The sequence below is a fragment of the Acipenser ruthenus genome, chromosome 32 (assembly GCF_902713425.1).
Source record: "Acipenser ruthenus chromosome 32, fAciRut3.2 maternal haplotype, whole genome shotgun sequence".
Lineage (NCBI taxonomy): Eukaryota > Metazoa > Chordata > Actinopteri > Acipenseriformes > Acipenseridae > Acipenser > Acipenser ruthenus.
Window position 1 is genome coordinate 14,866,616 of NC_081220.1, and position 22,214 is coordinate 14,888,829.

Genomic DNA, 22,214 nt, shown 5'->3' on the forward strand with positions numbered 1-22,214 from the left:
AATTCTATTGAATTCTATTGAATTGTATTGTATTGAATTGTATTGAATTGTATTGAATTGTATTGAATTGTATTGTATTGTGCTGTATTGAGCTGTATTTAATTGTATTGAATTGTATTGAGCTGTATTGACCTGTATTGAGCTGTATTGAGCTGTATTGAATTGTATTGAGCTGTATTGAATTGTATTTAATTGTATTGAATTGTATTGAATTGTATTGAATTGTATTGAATTGTATTGAGCTGTATTGACCTGTATTGAGCTGTATTGAGCTGTATTGAGCTGTATTGAATTGTATTGAATTGTATTGAATTGTATTGAATTGTATTGAATTGTATTGAATTGTACCGTGCTGTATTGAGCTGTATTGAGCTGTATTGTGCTGTATTGAATTGTATTGAATTGTATTGAGCTGTATTGAATTGTATTTAATTGTATTGAATTGTATTGAATTGTATTGAATTGTATTGTATTGTATTGTATTGTATTGTATTGTTCTGTATTGAGCTGTATTGACCTGTATTGAGCTGTATTGAGCTGTATTGAGCTGTATTGAATTGTATTGAATTGTATTGAATTGTATTGTATTATATTGAATTGTACCGTGCTGTATTGAGCTGTATTGAGCTGTATTGAGCTGTATTGTGCTGTATTGAGCTGTATTGAGCTGTATTTAATTGTATTGAATTGTATTGAGCTGTATTGAGCTGTATTGAGCTGTATTGAGCTGTATTGTGCTGTATTGAGCTGTATTGAGCTGTATTTAATTGTATTGAATTGTATTGAATTGTATTGAATTGTATTGAGCTGTATTGAGCTGTATTGAGCTGTATTGAGCTGTATTGAGCTGTATTGAATTGTATTGAATTGTATTGAATTGTATTGAGCTGTATTGAGCTGTATTGTGCTGTATTGAGCTGTATTGAGCTGTATTGAATTGTATTGAATTGTATTGAGCTGTATTGAATTGTATTGAATTGTATTGAATTGTATTGAATTGTATTGAGCTGTATTGACCTGTATTGAGCTGTATTGAGCTGTATTGAGCTGTATTGAATTGTATTGAATTGTATTGAATTGTATTGTATTATATTGAATTGTACCGTGCTGTATTGAATTGTATTGAGCTGTATTGAATTGTATTGAGCTGTATTGTGCTGTATTGAGCTGTATTGAGCTGTATTGAGCTGTATTGTGCTGTATTGAGCTGTATTGAGCTGTATTGAGCTGTATTGAATTGTATTGAATTGTATTGAATCGTATTGAATTGAATTGTATTGTATTGAATTGTACTGTATTGAATTGTATTGAGCTGTATTGAATTGTATTGTGCTGTATTGAATTGTATTGAATTGTATTGAGCTGTATTGAGCTGTATTGAATTGTATTGAGCTGTATTGAGCTGTATTGAGCTGTATTGAATTGTATTGAATTGTATTGAGCTGTATTGAGCTGTATTGAGCTGTATTGAATTGTATTGAGCTGTATTGAGCTGTATTGAGCTGTATTGACCTGTATTGAATTGTATTGAGCTGTATTGAATTGTACCGTGCTGTATTGAGCTGTATTGAGCTGTATTGAGCTGTATTTAGCTGTATTGAGCTGTATTGAGCTGTATTGAATTGTATTGAGCTGTATTGAGCTGTATTGAGCTGTATTGAATTGTATTGAATTGTATTGAGCTGTATTGAGCTGTATTGAGCTGTATTGAATTGTATTGAGCTGTATTGAGCTGTATTGAGCTGTATTGACCTGTATTGAATTGTATTGAGCTGTATTGAGCTGTATTGAGCTGTATTGAGCTGTATTGAATTGTATTGAGCTGTATTGAGCTGTATTGAGCTGTATTGAATTGTATTGAGCTGTATTGACCTGTATTGAATTGTACCGTGCTGTATTGAGCTGTATTGAGCTGTATTGCGCTGTATTGAGCTGTATTGAGCTGTATTGAGCTGTATTGAGCTGTATTGAGCTGTATTGAATCGTATTGAATCGTATTGAATTGTATTGAATTGTATTGAGCTGTATTGAATTGTATTGAATTGTATTGTGCTGTATTGAATTGTATTGAATTGTATTGTTCTGTATTGTGCTGTGTTGAGCTGTATTGAGCTGTATTGAGCTGTATTGAGCTGTATTGAATTGTATTGAATTGTATTGAATCGTATTGAATTGTATTGAGCTGTATTGAGCTGTATTGAGCTGTATTGAGCTGTATTGAATTGTATTGAGCTGTATTGAGCTGTATTGAATTGTATTGAATTGTATTGAATTGTATTGTATTGAATTGTATTGTATTGTATTGTATTGTATTGTATTGTATTGAGCTGTATTGAGCTGTATTGAGCTGTATTGAGCTGTATTGAGCTGTATTGAATTGTATTGAGCTGTATTGAGCTGTATTGAATTGTATTGAATTGTATTGAATTGTATTGTATTGAATTGTATTGTGCTGTATTGAATTGTATTGAATTGTATTGAATCGTATTGAATTGTATTGAGCTGTATTGAGCTGTATTGAGCTGTATTGAGCTGTATTGAGCTGTATTGAATTGTATTGAGCTGTATTGAGCTGTATTGAATTGTATTGAATTGTATTGTATTGAATTGTATTGTATTGTATTGTATTGTATTGTATTGTATTGAATTGTATTGAGCTGTATTGAGCTGTATTGAGCTGTATTGAGCTGTATTGAGCTGTATTGAATTGTATTGAGCTGTATTGAGCTGTATTGAATTGTATTGAATTGTATTGAATTGTATTGTATTGAATTGTATTGTATTGTATTGTATTGTATTGTATTGAGCTGTATTGAGCTGTATTGAGCTGTATTGAGCTGTATTGAGCTGTATTGAATTGTATTGAGCTGTATTGAGCTGTATTGAGCTGTATTGAATTGTATTGAGCTGTATTGAGCTGTATTGAATTGTATTGAATTGTATTGAATTGTATTGTATTGTATTGTATTGTATTGTATTGTATTGTATTGTATTGTATTGTATTGTATTGAGCTGTATTGAGCTGTATTGAGCTGTATTGAGCTGTATTGAATTGTATTGTGCTGTATTGAATTGTATTGAATTGTATTGAGCTGTATTGAGCTGTATTGTGCTGTATTGAGCTGTATTGTATTGTATTGAATTGTATTGAATTGTATTGAATTGTATTGAGCTGTATTGAGCTGTATTGAATTGTATTGAGCTGTATTGAGCTGTATTGAGCTGTATTGTTTTACTCGTGTCTGCAGTGCTATTTCTCTCAAGCTGTGCCACACACGGTTTATTAGGAAATGTACCAATACAGGTATTGCAATCTTTGTCAGTTTGTTTTTGCAAAATATAATCTGCTCTGTAATTAAAATAAACAGCCAGCATTGCAAAACAGCCGGCCACAAACTGCTGATATCATCAGCGACTGTCATTATTATTATTATTATTATTATTATTATTATTATTATTATTATTATTATTATTATTGTTGTTGTTGTTGTTGTTGTTGTAACAAAATGAAAAATATAATTATTGGAAACTTAAATATATATATATATAAGAAAAAAGAAAAAAAGAGAAAAGGATATTTCAGGTACTTAAAAAGGTAGAATAATTGATTACTAATCAATTATCAGGACGTTTCGGACGACAAGTCCTTCATCGGCTGAATACAAAAAACAGCGCTGTGTATGATTATGAAGAGCATATTTAATGAATGAACTTGACATTAAAAAGTGCAGTTAACACAGACCCGTCAGGGAGGTCTTTAACTGATACACGCGATTTCAAAACACCGACCTGGCCATGAAAAGCACAACAAAACAAACGCGCGCCTAAGAAAAAAAATAAAGACAAATAAAAAGCGCTCTGTCTCCCCCTAGCGACTCAAATAACACACTACAGTCTTTAAAAAAAATAAGAATCTTTCCCGGAACCTTTGTTAATTCTGATTCGTGTGCCGCCGCCGCCGGAGCGCTTATTACTGCTGCACGTTAGCTAAATGGCGAACCACCTGAAGTTCGTGGCTCGGACAGTGATGGTCCAAAATGGGAACGTGGACACGGCTTATAAAACACTGAACAGGTAGGAGCCGGGAGTTACACACATACCTGTATGTATATATATATACAGTACTCTGTGATGAGGCATTGTGTGTCTCCATATGTGCAATGATCCTTTCTCTGACGCTGTGTGCAAATACTTGAAATAGGTTTTGCAATGTAATATATATATATATATATATATATATATATATATATATATATATATATATATATATATAGATACATTATAAATGTATTTGTGAAGAACGGGTGTACTGCACAGTTTGTACTGTTCTTTATGCGCAGCTGAAGAAGGGATTTTGTCTGAAACGTCAGCAGGAAAGGAACAGCAGATCGTTACGTCATTAGCGATCGAGTGAATGACGTCACAAAGACATTGGATTTAAAGACGAATAAATAACGTGTTTAGCGGCGTAAAGGGATATCCGCTAGAGAGCGAACCGACGGCGTCCGGTGATTGGAGGGCATCTGCCATTTACTGCCGTCCTTATCTTCCAGGCAACTCCACGAAATCAAGCCACCCTGACCCCAACCCCAACCCCGACCCCGACCCCGACCCCGACCCCAACCCCAACCCCAACCCCGACCCCGAAACCTAAACCTATCCGTTAGGAATCATCTGACGCCCGCAGGACGCTTTGGAGGGGATAGGCATGTCCTGTGTGCGGCTGTGTGGTTACCATAGTTTTCAAACACGCTTTCCCTCGACAAAGCCGTGTTAAACACCCCGAAACGTTGGGAAGTTGACTCTCTTTGTGCAGACACTGTATTTGATTACAATCAAAGACACGACCCGTACAGACCGCTTGTCCCGCCCCGGTGCAGTTTATCATCCAATCAATAATAAACCCGAAACATAAATCCTGGTTTAAATTTTTTTTTTTTTTTTTTTTTTTTAAAACACACATTCGCCTCCTGCTGTAATTCTCAGAGGTGACCGCCAGGTGGAGCCGTTTCCAAAGAGATGATGCGATTCTATTCATGAGTCAAATCCACAAGATGATAAATCGCATGAAGTTACACTGGAAGAGAAGGCGGCGCACGGAGACTAACGTGATCGTGCAGCGATATAATTAAACTAACACACCCCCAGTGTATGAAGCTGCGTGCTTACAGTATTATTATTATTATTAGTATTATTATTATTATTATTATTATTATTATATTTTACTGTATATCACGTATGATGCGTTTCTCTGTATCTAATTATGGATGTTCTTGTTGTTGCTGCATCTTGTGAAGCGCGTTGTGATGGTGCTCCGCTATGAAAGGCGCTATATAAAATAAAGATTGATTGATTGATAATATAATTATCAGGGTTGGTTTTGACGGTCAATTCCTGTTTTTTCATTCCTTGGAAATAATTAGGCAATTAGATATTTATGATGATGAGATTACAGACACTAACAACTCGGGAGAAATGCCAAAACTCGCATTTAATAATAATAATAATAATAATAATAATAATAATACTTATCCTTGATGGAAATGTAACCCACGAAGCAAATTTGGAGCATTTGTAACGGTCGTATCCTCTACCTGTGTTGCATTTAAAAAGTTATCTTTAACTGTGTCGTTTACGATGATAACTGACCCGAATTGTGTTTGACCGCCAAAGTTAACGTATCAGATTACATACATAAATAAAAGCTTGTGTTGTGATTTTTTTTTTTTTTTTTTTTAATATTTTATTTTATTTAGTTTATGTGGTACTTCATGTGTTAAAATAAAACACAAAGCACGCCTCTCGCAACGTGACGCTGTCTCTTTAAGAGGCGAGAGCACATGTCCTTGCATGAGTAGATAATCGAAGAAATGAATGAAGCGACAGGACCCGCCCACCGCGTTCTAAACCACGCCCCGCACCCGCCACGAAGACCAATCGGCAGCGGGGCCCCTCCTCTCGCCCCTCCCCCCGCGCCTCCTCTGTGACAGGCGGCCAATCAGCGCTGAGCAGGGAGCATGTGTCTGTTTTTCTGGCTGAAGCTCGATCAGTCTCATGATGTTTTGCTGCGGATCAGCGTGGCTGCTTATCTGCCAGCAGAAGGCTTAGTTCAAGTGGCTTATTAACCGTCCAACGAAAAAACAAACACGATCAGAACTTCACATATAAATAGCTGCTTCTTCAGAGATTGTGTTACAAAGTACAAATCCGCTACCTGAGAAAATATTATTATTATTATTATTATTATTATTATTATTATTATTATTATTATTATTATTATTATTATTATTGATGCATTTGGCAGATGCCTTTATCCCAGGCGACTCACACAGGTGTTACAGGGCAGCACAATGCAAGCTTCATATTTAAATACAGTGTAGTTTACAGCAAGTGCAAATAATAACACTACTAGAATACAATATGAACTAGGATGCTGTGTATAATAATAACACTACTAGAATCCAATATGAACTAGGATGCTGTGTATAATAATAACACTACTAGAATACAATATGAACTAGGATGCTATGTATAATAATAACACTACTAGAATACAACATGAACTAGGATGCTGTGTATAATAATAACACTACTAGAATACAATATGAACTAGGATGCTATGTATAATAATAACACTGCTAGAATACAATATGAGCTAGGATGCTATGTATAATAATAACACTACTAGAATACAATATGAACTAGGATGCTATGTATAATAATAACACTACTAGAATACAATATGAACTAGGATGCTATGTATAATAATAACACTACTAGAATACAATATGAACTAGAATGCTGTGTATAATAATAACACTACTAGAATACAATATGAACTAGGATGCTGTGTATAATAATAACACTACTAGAATCCAATATGAACTAGGATGCTGTGTATAATAATAACACTACTAGAATACAATATGAACTAGGATGCTATGTATAATAATAACACTACTAGAATACAACATGAACTAGGATGCTGTGTATAATAATAACACTACTAGAATACAATCTGAACTAGGATGCTCTGTATAATAATAACACTACTAGAATACAATATGAACTAGGATGCTCTGTATAATAATAACACTACTAGAATACAATATGAACTAGGATGCTGTGTATAATAATAACACTACTAGAATACAATATGAACTAGGATGCTGTGTATAATAATAACACTACTAGAATACAATATGAACTAGGATGCTGTGTATAATAATAACACTACTAGAATACAATATGAACTAGGATGCTCTGTATAATAATAACACTACTAGAATACAATATGAACTAGGATGCTGTGTATAATAATAACACTACTAGAATACAATATGAACTAGGATGCTATGTATAATAATAACACTACTAGAATACAATATGAACTAGGATGCTATGTATAATAATAACACTACTAGAATACAATATGAACTGGGATGCAGCCAGTTAGGATCACAGCAAGTTATATCTACAGTGACATGTTAGCAGTGCAATAGTGCAAGGATAGCGCATCAGCTGAGGATCCAGTAACGTGGTGCTGACGTCAGGAGAGTCCAGTGCAGAGCAGGAGGGGAGGATCCAGAGATCTACAAGCGCAGTCTCAATGGGGGGGGGGGGGGGGGTCTATATTATTAATACCAGGACCCCCATTGCAGTTTGAGGCAGTCCTGTGTGTAGGAGTGTGTCTGTGTGGTGGGGGCGGGGGGACAGCTGTCAGTGACGCGCTCGTTTCTCGTTTCTCGTTTCCTGTCAGGATCCTGACGACCGACGGCATCGTCGACGAGGCCAAGCGGAGGCGCTACTACGAGAAGCCGTGTCGCCGGCGGCAACGGGAGAACTACGAGGCGTGCCGACGGATCTACAGCATGCAGATGGGGGAGAAGATCTCCTTCCTCATGAGGAGGAACAGGCAGGACCCCTGGGCCGGCTGCTAGACCCCCCCCCCCCCCCCCCCCCCTGTATAACAAGCACAGCGGAACCTTCCACAAACACTGGGAGAGCGCCCCCTACAGCATGGCTGACCAAACCTGGGTTTGTTTAGACCGGGGATTCTTCAAAAGAACTGGGATGGAATTAAGACTCCCGTTGCTTGGCAGTTTGATCCACTCCTGGTTTTGACTGTGAGTTTAATTGCAGGGGTGCTAACGAGACTCTTTCCACTCTCTGGTCTTTGTTCCAAACCCTGTTCTGAATCGTTTAATTATTCACCCTGTTAGATAAACCTCCGTCCCTCCATCCAGACCCCCTGAAGGAGTTCCTGCTCTCAGATGATCAGACGCTGGCTGTGCAGTCGCTGTGTGTGTCTTTAAAGATTACATTCTGTGATCTTCTCATCTCAATAAAACCTATTGCTGTTGTTGCTGTTGTTGTTGTCATCCTCATTATTATTATTATTAGAATTGATTTGGACGGACGTGTTTGTTTGTTTGTTTGTCTGTTTTGAATTTATTCGTGCGTCTGTAACATGTTTGTGTCGGTTTGTTTTCTGTAATAGATCAGAGGGAAGCTTCACAATCCAATAAATACAATTCACATTTCAGCAGCAAGGATCCCAAAGCGCTTCACACCCCGAACCAAAAATAAAATCAAATCAATAAATACATTCACAACGAAACCACCGCATGAAAAACACTCCCATACAACCTGTAGTACAAACACAAAAGAGACACAACAATGTGCTTTTAATTAGAAAAAAACAACAAGATCAAAAATAGAACAATGAAAAAATAATAATATTGGAATAAATATAAATATATATATTATTTATTTCTTAGCAGACGCCCTTATCCAGGGTGACTTACAATCGTAAGCAAATACATTTCAAGTGTTACAATACAAGTAATACATTAAGAGCAAGAAATACAATAACTTTTGTTCAAGCAAAGTACAAGTGTGACAAACCACAATTCTATATATATATATATATATATATAAGGGCAGCAGTGTGGAGTAGTGGTGAGGGCTCTGGACTCTTGACCGGAGGGTCGTGGGTTCAATCCCAGGTGGGGGACACTGCTGCTGTACCCTTGAGCAAGGTACTTTACCTAGATTGCTCCAGTAAAAACCCAACTGTATAAATGGGTAATTGTATGTAAAAATAATGTGATATCTTGTAAGAATTGTAAGTCGCCCTGGATAAGGGCGTCTGCTCATAAATAATAATAATAATAATAATGCTTTACTATGCTATCCAATGCTACGCTGTGCGATGCGATGCGATACAGCGCTATTGCTAACCTCATAGTAATTGTAGATCCAGGCGCTGGAATGGGACCTCGTTATAAACCCACTGAACCCGCCAGCCGCAGCCAACCGCCGTCCTGGAAGCGCGCCATTGGTCTGCTGTCAAAGATTCCAGCCTATCAGGAGGGACGGGTGTCCGGCACACGTGAACACACGTGGGTTATTTTTAATGAATTTATTTATTTTTCGCCGCACGTGTTTTCCAGTGCTGTGTCAATGAGGCGAGCTGCCGTGGAAGGAGGAGGAGAGGAGAGGCAGGGAAAGGCGAGCGATTCGTATTGTACAGCAGATCGGTTTGAACTCTCAGGCAGGCTGCACGCACGGCTGAAAAGCAGAAAGCAGGTTTGAATAAACGGGGTCTGATCTGAAGGAAAGCCGGCCAGGGCGTGTGTTGTGTACGCGGCGCACTGTCACTGCAGATCAGCGCGCTGCCTGGGACTCGAGGTAAGGATTTCAAACAAGAGCGCACATTTACCGAGGCTGTGGAGCTAGCAGCGGGGTGAGTGCACGTCGTGGCGTGTGTGTGTCTGTGTGTGTGTGTGTGTGTGTGTGTGTGAGAGAGAGAGAGTGTGTGTGTCTGTGTGCGTGTGTGTGTCTGTGTGTGTCTGTCTGTGTGTGTCTGTGTGTGTGTGTCTGTGTGTGTGTGAGAGAGAGAGTGTGTGTGTGTCTGTGTGTGTGTGTGTGTGTGTCTGTGTGTGTGTGTGTGTGTCTGTGTGTGTGTGTGTGTGTGTGTGTGTGTGTGTGTGTGTGTGTCTGTCTGTGTGTGTCTGTGTGTGTGTGTGTGTGTGTGTGTGAGAGAGAGAGTGTGTGTGTGTGTGTGTCTGTGTGTGTGTCTGTGTGCGTGTGTCTCTGTCTTTGTCTGTCTCTGTGTATGTGTGTCTCTCTCTCTCTGTGTCTGTGTCTGTCTGTGTATGTGTCTGTCTCTGTCTTTGTCTCTGTGTATGTGTGTGTCTCTCTCTCTCTGTGTCTGTCTGTCTTTGTGTGTGTCTTTGTGTGTGTGTGTGTGTGTTATTGTGTATTACTGCTGTATAGTAGATCACACTGATGCAGGAAGGCGTGTACACACTGTAAAGGATTTTGAATTACCGGGCGAGGCTTCTTAAGCTGTGTCGCTAATTTTAACACGGCCGTGCTTCGCTGAAGTTGTGTCCGATGCGGTTAGTTCTATATAGGGGACGAATCTTATCGAGTCGGTCACACCGAGATGAAGCAACAGTAAACACAGTGTGATTCACATAGTCAAAGCAGCACTATTGTATACCTCCTCCCCCCTCTCTGTGCTTTACAATGCATCCCTATGCTTTACCAGACCTCTCTGTGCTTTACAATGCTTCCCTATGCTTTACCAGACCTCTCTGTGCTTTACAATGCTTCAAATTTTTTAAATGTAAATGGGAAAAATGTCATGACCGAAGAGGAATATATAAAAACACAGACACCGGTCCGTTTTTTAATTTCGTTCTCTCCCTCTCCCCCTCCTCCTCAGACGAGGACACGTGTCTCATTTTGCCGCTATGATGTCATCGCGAGGCTCGCTCTGCTCGACCGACAGCTTCCTGTACAGCGAGGGAGAGGCGGGCGACGAGGATTTAGACGTCTTCCTGTCCGACAGCGAGGGAGACGCCCACGGAGGAGGCCGGCCCCCGATGCCACCCTCCTCCCCGGGGGAGAGCGTCGCCGCGAGGCCCAGGCCGCAGTCCCCAAACAGCTTGAGACTTTCGGAGGCCGCGTGGAGGAGGAACAGGGGCTACTCCCCCCTCAAACCGGCAGCCAGAACGGGGCAGGGTAGCTCCGGGAGGGTGACTGCAGGTGCCAGACTCTCCTCCTCCCCCCCGGTCATCCTTACCACAAGCCCTGGTCTGAAAAGGCCACGGAGCTCCGAGGAAGGTCGAAGGGCGGGGCCTGGTCGTCATGACGACTCCGGAAGGCCGGCCAGGGCGGAAGGCGACCTTGTGTTTACTGAGAAGGTGGGTTACCTAGAAAATCGACCCATTCCTAATAATAATAATAATAATAATAATAATAATAATAATAATAATAATAATAATAATAATAATAATAATACTGACTGTCTCTCCGTCTCCTCTCTCTCACTCTCTCTCAGTGCCGGGAGCTTCAGGCATTCCTCAAGCCCTTACTGCAGCTCCTGAACGGGCTGAAGAGAGGACGCTACCACAGAGGTGAGCCGCGTTTGGGTTCAAGCTGCAGCGTCGGCCCCCCTTAAAACCCCTAAACATTTAAAATAGTGGGGGGGATAATAATCCGCAGCCTCGTCGGGGCTGTCGCTGGTGTGTTTAATTCGGTGCCTGCAGAGATTGGTGTTGTGGTAGTGAGCTGGTGTGCGTGACAAGGCTTGGAAGGCATTGTGTGTGTGTGAGGGGGGGCTCTTTCTGTGTGTGTGTGAGGGGGGGCTCTGTCTGTGTGTGTGTGTGAGGGGGGGTGCTCTGTCTGTCTGTGTGTGTGTGCAAGTGGGGGGGCTCTGTGTGTGTGTGTGTGTGTGAGGGGGGGCTCTTTCTGTGTGTGTGAGGGGGGGCTCTTTCTGTGTGTGTGTGCAAGTGGGGGGGCTCTGTCTGTCTGTATGTGTGGGTGTGGACGGGGGGCTCTGTCTGTCTGTATGTGTGGGGGAGGGGCTCTGTCTGTGTGTGTGTGTGGGGGGGCTCTGTCTGTGTGTGTGTGGGGGGGCTCTGTCTGTGTGTGTGTGTGGGGGAGGGGCTCTGTCTGTCTGTGTGTGGGGGGGGGGCTCTGTCTGTATGTGTGGGGGAGGGGGGGTCAGTTGATTGTAAAAAGTAATGATGTCCTCTAGCCTTGGGGGGGGGGGCTGGGGGCTGTTGGGGGGAGGGAGAGGGGGGTGGGGGGCTGTCGGGGGGAGGGAGAGGGGAGTGGGGGGGGGGGGTGTTTGTCTGTTTGGCTGAAAGGGATTGTGGGGGGGGGGGCGAATCCTCCAGATTAGTTTATTCTCTTGTCTGATCGCTGGAGATTAAAGAAGACTCTGTGTGTGTCTGTGTCTGGGGCTTTTTTTTTTTTTTTTTCAGACACAGAGAGAGAGAGATTTTGTTTTTTTTAATTTCATTTTTGAATTAGCTGGAAAAATGCCAGACGCGTCCCCTGTGTTTCCTCTTCAGACGCCTCGCTCACGCGTTCGTTTCCGTTATGCTTTTTTTTTTAATGGCGATGCATTCGTTTTATAAACTCGGTTACGCGGGCGGATAGTGAACTGGTTTCATACTGGTTCCTTGACTCGTCGGGTCTGTGCTCGTCCCGCAGGTCTGAGCAGCTTCCAGCAGAGTGTGGCGATGGACCGCATCCAGAGGATCGTGGGGGTGATTCAGAAACCTGCCGTGGGGTACGTAGCTGGAGAGGCTGCGATACAACAGTGTAGCACAGAGACATGGGCAAGCATTGTAAAGCACAGAGAGGCATGGGAAAGCATAGGGAAGCATTGTAAAGCACAGAGAGGTCTGGTAAAGCACAGGGAAGCATTGTAAAGCACAGAGAGGTCTGGTAAAGCATAGGGAAGCATTGTAAAGCACAGAGAGGTCTGGTAAAGCATAGGGGAGCATTGTAAAGCACAGAGGTCTGGTAAAGCATAGGGAAGCATTGTAAAGCACAGAGAGGTATGGTAAAGCATAGGGAAGCATTGTAAAGCACAGAGAGGGATGGTAAAGCATAGGGAAGCATTGTAAAGCACAGAGAGGTCTGGTAAAGCATAGGGAAGCATTGTAAAGCACAGAGAGGTCTGGTAAAGCATAGGGAAGCATTGTAAAGCACAGAGAGGTCTGGTAACGCACAGGGAAGCATTGTAAGGCACAGAGAGGTCTGGTAAAGCATAGGGAAGCATTGTAAAGCACAGAGAGGTGTGGTAAAGCATAGGGAAGCATTGTAAAGCACAGAGAGGTCTGGTAAAGCACAGGGAAGCATTGTAAAGCACAGAGAGGTCTGGTAAAGCATAGGGAAGCATTGTAAAGCACAGAGAGGTCTGGTAAAGCATAGGGAAGCATTGTAAAGCACAGAGGGATGGTAAAGCATATTGATAAACAGGACTGGGTGCAGCAGGGCTTGTGTGTCAGTGTGTAATGCCATTTGATCTCCTGTAGGGGGCGCTATCTGAGCACGCTGCTCCAGGTGGAGATGATGCTGAAGCTGTGGTTCCCCCACATCACCCCGACCTCAACCCCCGACACCCCCAAACCAGGCAGGACCCCCGAGGGACAGGGGGCCCCCCACACCCCAGCCGAGGTAACTTTCTCAGCCGTCATTCAGAAAATTCTATGAAAATTTCAGGGATGGGAATCAGACTCCTATTGCACAGCAGTGTCACCCAGTCCAGGTTTCACTGCTACCAGCTTGATCAGCCCCAGTGTGTCTAGGTAACAAGCTCAGGTGTGTGTGATTATTAAACTCCTAGTGAAACCAGGACTGGATCACACTGCTGTGCAGTGGGAGTCTGATTCCCATCCTTGAAATCCTTTTCAAGTTGTTGGATGTTTGTTTTATGACTTTTAATTTACCTCTTTCTCCCTCTCCTCTCTCCCTCCCTCCCTCTCCTCTCTCCCTCCCTCTCTCCCCCTCTCCTCCCTGTCCGTCTCTCCCTCCCTCCCTTTCTCTCTCTCTCTCTCTCTCTCTCTCTCTCTCTCTCTCTCTCTCCTCTCTCTCAGCAGAGCTGCAGTCCACACAGAGTCTCTGAGGAGACACTCGCAGCCTCTGCTGCCCTCCACACTTCCAGCTCTCGGCAACACCCAGGGATCTCAGTCCCGACAACCCAGGAAGAGAGCTCCAGACCAGGGAGAGGCTACCCCGAGAACCCCCCCTGCCGCAGGTCCGAACCCAGCCTGACCTGGATCCACGCGAGCCCCATCTGCGCCCCCCTGCACCCCAACATTGGCCCCGGAGCCCTGCGGACCCCCCACAACCCCTCTTTCAGCCCGGCCACTCAGGACAGCTCAATCTCCTCGACCACGCCCTCGCCCCGCCTCCTGCAGGGCTGCGGCCCAATCAGGTGCCGGAGTGTGCCGGTCACGGGCGCCGGGGGTTCTAGAACGCTGGCGGAATGTCAGGGGGGTTCCGTTTCGTTGCCGGCGTTACTGGCTCCTCCCCCTCCCGCACCGCCGCGGTCTCTCGCTGTCGGGACTCCTCTGCTGAGAGGCAGGCAGGGCTGGAGGGGACACGGCTGTCAGAGCCGGGTGACTTCCTGACCATTTCAAAGCACGGTTTTTATTTTTTAATTTTATTGCTGCATTGTTTTATTATTATTATTATTATTATTGTTGTTGTTATTTGGGAGGGATGCGTTGCAGACTGCTTGTCAACCCAAGCCAAGAGATTTATTTGTAATTTTGTGCGGACGCCATTATGGATCTTAGTATGGCGCCCGGGGGGGGGAGGGGGGGGAGGGAGGGGGAGGTGGGGAGGGGGAGGTGGGGGGGGGGGGGGAGTCCGCAAAAATTTTGAATTCATTATTTTCATCCGGTTTTTTTTTATTTATTTTTTTTCTTTCCCCACCAGTTTAAATATATAAAATGTAAGGATGGGAATCAGACTCCCGCTGCACAGCAGTGTGATCCAGTCCTGGTTTCACTAGGAGTTTAATAATCAGACACACCTGAGCTTGTTAGCTAGACACACTGGGGGCTGATCAAGCTGGTAGCAGTAAAACCTGGACTGGATCACACTGCTGTGCAATAGGAGTCTCCTTACTGGTCACATTGTCTTTGTATTTCGTGGTTGTGTGGATGTTTTTTTACACAATCTCTCTTTTTATATTGATGGCTTTTAGTATTGCAGTGGTTTTGCAGTGGGTTTGTAATTTGACGTGGTTGGTAGTTGTAGTGATGCACTTAACTTAGAAGGATGGGAATCAGACTCCTGCTGCACAGCAGTGTGATCCAGTCCAGGATTTACTGCTGCCAGCTTGATCAGCCCCAGTGTGTCCAGCTAACAAGCTCAGGTGTGTCTGATTATTATTATTATTATTATTATTATTATTATTATTATTATTTATTTCTTAGCAGACGCCCTTATCCAGGGCGACTTACAATTGTTACAAGATATCACATTATTTTACATACAATTACCCATTTATACAGTTGGGTTTTTTACTGGAGCAATCTAGGTAAAGTACCTTGCTCAAGGGTACAGCAGCAGTGTCCCCCACCTGGGATTGAACCCACGACCCTCCGGTCTGGAGTCCAGAGCCTTGACCGCTCCTCCACACTGCTGCCCCGTGATCCGAGCTCTGGGAAAGATCCGTTTCAAATGCTTTCTTTTTTATTTTCTTTAATAAAAAAAAAATAATAATAATAAACTTGCCTGCTTTCGATTTCAATTATTGTATTGGTTTTGAGATGTTTCTAGAGATTCATCATTTAATTAATAATCATTTCAAGGAACTGTATAAAAGTGTGTTTTTTTTTCAAATAAGTGTGCCAGTATTGTGCGTATGAGTGTGTGTGCTACACACACACACACACACAGAGATACACAGATCCATCCATACATCGCTGTTCACAGGCAGCGCTGCAGTGTGGCCCCTCTCCACTCATAGCCGCTGGAGGGGAAGCCATGCAGATTGATGCTCTTAGACAAGCCGTGGAGCCGCTGATGCAGTCATCGTGCTCAGAGATGCAGCGAATGCAGCGGCGAGCCTTTTAAGAACTGAGACCTGATTCTGCAGAAGCAATGAAGCGTGCGTGCGAGTGCGTGCCCGTGTTTATATGTGTGTGTGCGTGAGGATCTTCCGTCCCTGATGGCAGAACATGAACACCCCCCCCCCCCCGGTCTCGTGAGCTCTGATGTAATTGAAGTGAATGAGCACAGCAGGGGGTCCGACCCGAGGGGGGGGGGGGGGGAGTTAATGCAAGCTAGCGAGAACGAGACACACAGAGAAGTAAACAGTACCGCCTATAGAGAACCGCGAGCGTGTGTGAGAGAGAGACAGAGACAGAAATTCAATTCAAACTGAATGCGTGTGTGTGTGAGGTGTGTTTCCTTCGATGCATTTACCACAGTGAACCCTGATGTGCCTTATTTATTAATATGATTGACCATTATTGTTAGTATTATGTGTTTATTTAGCAGACGCCTTTATCCAAGGCGACTTACAAAGACTAGGGTGTGTGAACTATGCATCAGCTGCAGAGTCACTTACAGCTACGTCTCACCCGAAAGACAGAGCACAAGGAGGTGAAGTGACTTGCTCAGGGTCACACAATGAACCCGGGACCTCCTGGTTACAAGCCCTTTTCTTTAACCACTGGGACCACACAGCCTCCATATGAGAAAGATATGTACAACATATCGAAACGTTGGGCAGCTGGCTCTTTGAGCTAATAGATTATTATTATTATTATTATTATTATTATTATTATTATTATTATTATTATTATTTATTTCTTAGCAGACGCCCTTATCCAGGGCGACTTACAATTGTTACAATATATCACATTATACATTATTGTACATTATACAGATATCACATTATTTTTACATACAATTACCCATTTATACAGTTGGGTTTTTACTGGAGCAATCTAGGTAAAGTACCTTGCTCAAGGGTACAGCAGCAGTGTCCCCCACCTGGGATTGAACCCACAACCCTCCGGTCAAGAGTCCAGAGCCCTAACCACTACTCCACACTGCTGCCCTAATAGATAGATAGATAGATAGATAGATAGATAGATATTTCAGTACAATTTGGGCAGAAGCTCCTTTTTTGTATAAATATCTGCTAACTGGATACTTAGAGCTGTTTCGTGAAATGACCTCACCGTGGAGCGCCGTGCGTGGATACCTGCCGCCCCCTCCTGGCTAACTGTTCAATTCACCTGACAAAAAAAAACAACACCCTCCCCCGTCACATGACCAGGGAACCTCGACCTCGCTTCCCACCCTCATCATGTGACAGGGGGCGGGCGGTTCTCGCGTCTTGAGAAACGCTTCGGCTGTAACCTCGTCGCTCGCAGTTCCGTTTCCGGCGGTGAGTTGAGCGGACGTTTGTTTGTGTTTTTATTAAAAGCTCTCGGAAGTTCGTCTTTCGGTACCGGACCAGCTGGGTTTTGGGACCGCAAAGCAAGCCCGTTCGGGTCGGTACGAGGTAAGGAAAGGGACGGGGCGTTAGTTTGTAGCCGAGGATAAGCGCCGTGGGGTCGGCGAGCGGTTTTGTGTGAACACGCTGACCCGGGCCTCACCCGGGTCTGTCCCGCACCGTCAAGCGAGTCCTGTTTATTAATAACAGACAATTACAGAGAAACCCAGCAGAACACAACGCTTTATAAAACACTGCTTTATAAAACACGGCTTTATAAAACACGGCTTTATAAAACACGGCTTTATAAAACACGGCTTTATAAAACACGGCTTTATAAAACACGGCTTTATAAAACAACGCTTTATAAAACACGGCTTTATAAAACACGGCTTTATAAAACAACGCTTTATAAAACACGGCTTTCTGTTATTTTGTTATGACGATGTCATCTGAAATCTAAACTGAACACGTTCGGAAAGTGACTCGTTACGAAATACATTTTCTCTTTGATTTAATAATAAATAAATACATAAATAAATAAAATCGCAACACAAGCAAGCTGTGTTTTTATTCTGCCGGTTGATAACAACATCATTCATAATTACGAGTAAACGTCGTAACCTGTGTGGATGGGAGCAGAGAAGTTTATCAGATTTATCAAATATCAGATTAAACGCAGATGTTTATTCTGTGCTTCGCTCCTCTCCTTTTAATCGAGTTATTTACCGCCTGATTACGTGGGCAGTGATTTATTATTATTATTATTATTATTATTATTATTATTATGTTGTTGTTGTTTTTAAATAACAATGAAGGTGTTTAAAAGGTATCTGCTTTTTTTCAATATTTTGACTCTGAGCTATATATAAAATACAGGGATGGGAATCAGACTCCCGCTGCACAGCAGTGTGATCCAGTCCTGGTTTCACTAGGAGTTTAATAATCAGACACACCTGAACTTGTTACCTAGACACACTGGGGCTGATCAAGCTGGTAGCAGTAAAACCTGGACTGGATCACACTGCTGTGCAGCAGGAGTCTGATTCCCAGTCCTGAACCGTAGCAGTTAAGTGTGAATAACAGTGTCTGTATGGACTGTGTGCATCTGTGTTGACTGTGTCTGTAATGACTGTGTCTGTATTGATGACTGTCTGTGCTGTCTGTGTTGATGACAGTGTCTGTGCTGCTCCCCTTCCCCCTGCAGCGATGTCTCTCTCTCGTGTGTCTGTGCTGCTCCCCTTCCCCCTGCAGCGATGTCTCTCTCTCATGTGTGTCTGTGCTGCTCCCCTTCCCCCTGCAGCGATGTCTCTCTCGTGTGTGTCTGTGCTGATGGTGTCTGTGCTGCTCCCCTTCCCCCTGCAGCGATGTCTCTCTCTCGTGTGTGTCTGTGCTGCTCCCCTTCCCCCTGCAGCGATGTCTCTCTCTCGTGTGTGTCTGTGCTGCTCCCCTTCCCCCTGCAGCGATGTCTCTCTCTCGTGTGTGTCTGTGCTGCTCCCCTTCCCCCTGCAGCGATGTCTCTCTCTCGTGTGTGTCTGTGCTGCTCCCCTTCCCCCTGCAGCGATGTCTCTCTCTCGTGTGTGTCTGTGCTGCTCCCCTTCCCCCTGCAGCGATGTCTCTCTCTAGTGTGTCTGTGCTGCTCCCCTTCCCCCTGCAGCGATGTCTCTCTCTCGTGTGTGTCTGTGCTGCTCCCCTTCCCCCTGCAGCGATGTCTCTCTCTCGTGTGTGTCTGTGCTGACGGTGTCTGTGCTGCTCCCCTTCCCCCTTCCCCCTGCAGCGATGTCTCTCTCTCGTGTGTGTCTGTGCTGCTCCCCTTCCCCCTGCAGCGATGTCTCTCTCTCGTGTGTGTCTGTGCTGATGGTGTCTGTGCTGCTCCCCTTCCCCCTGCAGCGATGTCTCTCTCAAAGAGGGAGCTGGACGAGCTCAAGCCCTGGGTTGAGAAGACGGTGAAGCGAGTCCTCGGCTTCTCTGAGCCCACCGTGGTCACGGCCGCCCTGCACTGCGTGGGCAAGGGGCTGGACAAGCGCAAGACCAGCGGTGAGTGACCGGGACCATGGCGGTCAGCCGCAGCAAGCACCAGCCACAGATTTAAACAAAAACAAACCATGACAGTGTCCACCCAGGGGGCTTTTTCAACCTGAAAAAAGAAACAAGGACCAGGGGTCACACATGGAGATTAGATAAAGGGGCATTCAGAACAGAAAATAGGAGGCACTTTTTTTTACACAGAGAATTGTGAGGGTCTGGAACCAACTCCCCAGTAATGTTGAAGCTGACACCCTGGGATCCTTCAAGAAGCTGCTTGATGAGATTCTGGGATCAATAAGCTACTAGAGCCAGATGGGCTGAATGGAGCCTCCTCTCGTTTGTAAACTTTCTTATGTTCATTATGAATAAAAACAGAAAGCGAAGTGTTTTCAGCCTGGTTTCTCCCCCCTCGCTCCCCGCAGACCAGCTGAAGCCGTTCCTGGACGAGTCCACCTCCAGGTTTGTGGACAAGCTGTTTGAGGCGGTGGAGGAGGGGAGGAGCTCCCGTCACTCCAAGTCCAGCAGCGAGAAACACCGCAAGAGAGACCTGAAGGTACCGGGCCGGGTCGGGGTTCACTTCCAAAACGTGCGGCTCTGTGTTGAATTGCAGTGGAACTGCAGCTGTGTGATTCTGTGTTGAATTGCAGTGGAACTGTAGCTGTGTGATTCTGTGTTGAATTGCAGTGGAACTGTAGCGGTGTGATTCTGTGTTGAATTGCAGTGGAACTGTAGCTGTGTGATTCTGTGTCGAATTGCAGTGGAACTGTAACTGTGTGATTCTGTGTTGAATTGCAGTGGAACTGTAGCTGTGTGATTCTGTGTTGAATTGCAGTGGAACTGTAGCGGTGTGATTCTGTGTCGAATTGCAGTGGAACTGTAGCTGTGTGATTCTGTGTTGAATTGCAGTGGAACTGTAGCGGGGTGATTCTATGTTGAATTGCAGTGGAACTGTAGCTGGGTGATTCTGTGTTGAATTGCAGTGGAACTGTAGCTGGGTGATTCTGTGTTGAATTGCAATTGCAGTGTAGTTGTGGTTTGTGATTATATATACCAGATATTATTATTATTATTATTATTATTATTATTATTATTATTGTTATTATTATTATTATTATTATAATAATAATAATAATAATAATAATAATAATAATAATAATAGATCGATCGATGTTTTTGTGGATTAATTGCACGCCTTTTCCAAGCTTAATCAATCGCATTGCCAGGTTTTGTGTTTCACGAGGAGCCACTGTTATCGTATTTGACCACTTTTGACGCCCCCCCCCCCCCCATTTTATTTTAATAAATAAATTAAATAAAGTTCTCCTGGCGTGCTTCTGTGTTTGTACCTGTGATTACTGCTCTAGTTTATATTAGCATGAAGGGAGCATTGCTGGGTGTGTTTGTCTGGTAACAGCGTTGTCTCTCCCCTGTTTCTCCAGGAGGTGTTTGGGGATGACCCTGAGATTACCCGTGAGGCCGTGGGGGGCGGGGGCGGGGGCGGGGGTGGTCCGGTGAAGAAGAAGAGGGTGCCCCGCTTCGAGGAGGTGGAGGAGCCCGAGGTCCTGCCAGCGCCCCCCACGGAGAGCCCGGGCATGCTCACCAAAATGCAGGTACGTCCCGCTGCAGGGAGAGTTACCTGTTACCTTGAGTCTTAGGGTTAGAAACTCACACACCAGCCCTGCAGCCAGTCCTGGGGTTCAGAGCTCCCCTCAATGAAGTCTAGTATTATTATTATTATTATTATTATTATTATTATTATTATTATTAATATTGAAATGATCAGGAGCCAGGAGTTTGAGCAGGGTTGGAAACTCACACTAGCCCTGCTGCTGCTGCTGCTGCTGCACCCAGTCCTGGGGTTCAGAGCTCCCCTCAATGAAGTCTAGTATTATTATTATTATTAATATTATTGAAATGATCAGGAGCCAGGAGTTTGAGCAGGGTTAGAAACTCACACTAGCCCTGCTGCTGCTGCTGCTGCACCCAGTCCTGGGGTTCAGAGCTCCCCTCAATGAAGTCTAGTATTATTATTATTATTATTAATATTGAAATGATCAGGAGCCAGGAGTTTGAGCAGGGTTAGAAACTCACACTAGCCCTGCTGCTGCTGCTGCTGCTGCTGCACCCAGTCCTGGGGTTCAGAGTTCCCTTCAATGAAGTCTGTTATTATTAATATTGAAATGATCAGGAGCCAGGAGTTTGAGCAGGGTTAGAAACTCACACTAGCCCTGCTGCTGCTGCTGCTGCTGCACCCAGTCCTGGGGTTCAGAGCTCCCCTCATTGAAGTCTGTTGTTGTTATTCATATTGCACTGATGGTTTCTCTCGGGTCTCTCTTCAGATCAAGCAGATGATGGAAGCCGCCACGCGACAGATCGAGGAACGCAAGAAGCAGCTGAGCTTCGTGGCTCCCGTCCCAGCGGCTCCGGTGAGGAGAATCTCAAGCACACGCAGAGCGTGCGTGTGTGCGTAACAACAGAACACTAACCTGAATAATTCATACAAGAAAAAAAATCATCCCGGCAATTCACACTACAAGGCCTTACGTCCTGATATCGTTGATTTCTTTTTTTTGTATCATTTATTCACATTGTGAACCTGAGTGACATTTTACTTTGATTTTGGTCAAAGTACAACATCAGTACAAAAGTATTTAGGATGCTTCAGACATTCGTCAGCTAAAATGCCTAACTTTGTGTCTCTCTCTCTCCTCTCTCCTCTCTCTGTTTCTCTCTCTCTCTCCTCTTCCTCTGTTTCTCTCTCTGTCTCTCTCTCCCTCCTCCCTCTGTTTCTGTCTCCCTCTCTCTCTCTCTCTCTCTCTCTCTCTCTCTCTCTCTCTCTCCCCCCCCTCTCTCTCTCTGTCTCTCTGTGCAGAGGGTCTCTGCTGTTCAGCCGGAGGCCCCCACTAGGGGGCAGTCC

The 22,214-nt window shown here is 43.9% G+C and overlaps 3 protein-coding genes across 5 annotated transcripts in view; all 3 read left to right on the top strand.

Annotated features, from left to right (window-relative positions):
- Positions 1-3,926: 3,926 nt before the first annotated feature.
- On the top strand, positions 3,927-8,365 carry LOC131703282 (small ribosomal subunit protein bS21m-like). The gene is made up of 2 exons (XM_059006394.1): positions 3,927-4,074; positions 7,760-8,365. Exons 1-2 carry the CDS (start codon positions 3,992-3,994, stop codon positions 7,938-7,940), a joined length of 264 nt encoding a protein of 87 aa, XP_058862377.1. The 5' UTR covers positions 3,927-3,991; the 3' UTR covers positions 7,941-8,365.
- A 1,067-nt stretch (positions 8,366-9,432) lies between these two features.
- On the top strand, positions 9,433-14,617 carry LOC117395648 (circadian-associated transcriptional repressor). Of its 3 annotated transcripts, none has more exons than XM_059006386.1 (6): positions 9,433-9,748; positions 10,736-11,216; positions 11,354-11,429; positions 12,514-12,592; positions 13,344-13,485; positions 13,905-14,617. In XM_059006386.1, exons 2-6 carry the CDS (start codon positions 10,764-10,766, stop codon positions 14,439-14,441), a joined length of 1,287 nt encoding a protein of 428 aa, XP_058862369.1. In that variant the 5' UTR covers positions 9,433-9,748; positions 10,736-10,763; the 3' UTR covers positions 14,442-14,617. The 3 variants fall into 3 exon arrangements, with proteins under 3 accessions (XP_058862369.1, XP_058862368.1, XP_058862370.1); XM_059006385.1 differs by having other exon boundaries at positions 9,434-9,693; XM_059006387.1 differs by having other exon boundaries at positions 9,434-9,693; positions 13,908-14,617.
- Positions 14,618-17,188: 2,571 nt separating this feature from the next.
- Positions 17,189-22,214, top strand: part of LOC117395112 (U4/U6 small nuclear ribonucleoprotein Prp3) — a 13,675-nt gene continuing 8,649 nt past the window's right edge. The window contains exons 1-6 of the mRNA XM_059006077.1: positions 17,189-17,338; positions 19,160-19,306; positions 19,720-19,850; positions 20,737-20,907; positions 21,637-21,723; positions 22,170-22,214. The exon at positions 22,170-22,214 is cut by the window's right edge and continues 185 nt beyond it. Coding sequence (XP_058862060.1) covers positions 19,162-19,306; positions 19,720-19,850; positions 20,737-20,907; positions 21,637-21,723; positions 22,170-22,214 — 579 coding nt within the window. The 5' untranslated portion in view covers positions 17,189-17,338; positions 19,160-19,161. The remainder of the gene's footprint in view (positions 17,339-19,159; positions 19,307-19,719; positions 19,851-20,736; positions 20,908-21,636; positions 21,724-22,169) is intronic.

Coding starts and splice junctions, on each gene's coding strand:
- LOC131703282 (XM_059006394.1), top strand. CDS start 3,992: ATGGCGAACCACCTGAAGTTCGTGGCTCGGACAGTGATGGTCCAAAAT. Junction 4,075..7,759: donor GCTTATAAAACACTGAACAG/GTAGGAGCCGGG, acceptor GTTTCCTGTCAG/GATCCTGACGACCGACGGCA.
- LOC117395648 (XM_059006386.1), top strand. CDS start 10,764: ATGATGTCATCGCGAGGCTCGCTCTGCTCGACCGACAGCTTCCTGTAC. Junction 11,430..12,513: donor GAGAGGACGCTACCACAGAG/GTGAGCCGCGTT, acceptor CTCGTCCCGCAG/GTCTGAGCAGCTTCCAGCAG. Junction 12,593..13,343: donor ATTCAGAAACCTGCCGTGGG/GTACGTAGCTGG, acceptor GATCTCCTGTAG/GGGGCGCTATCTGAGCACGC.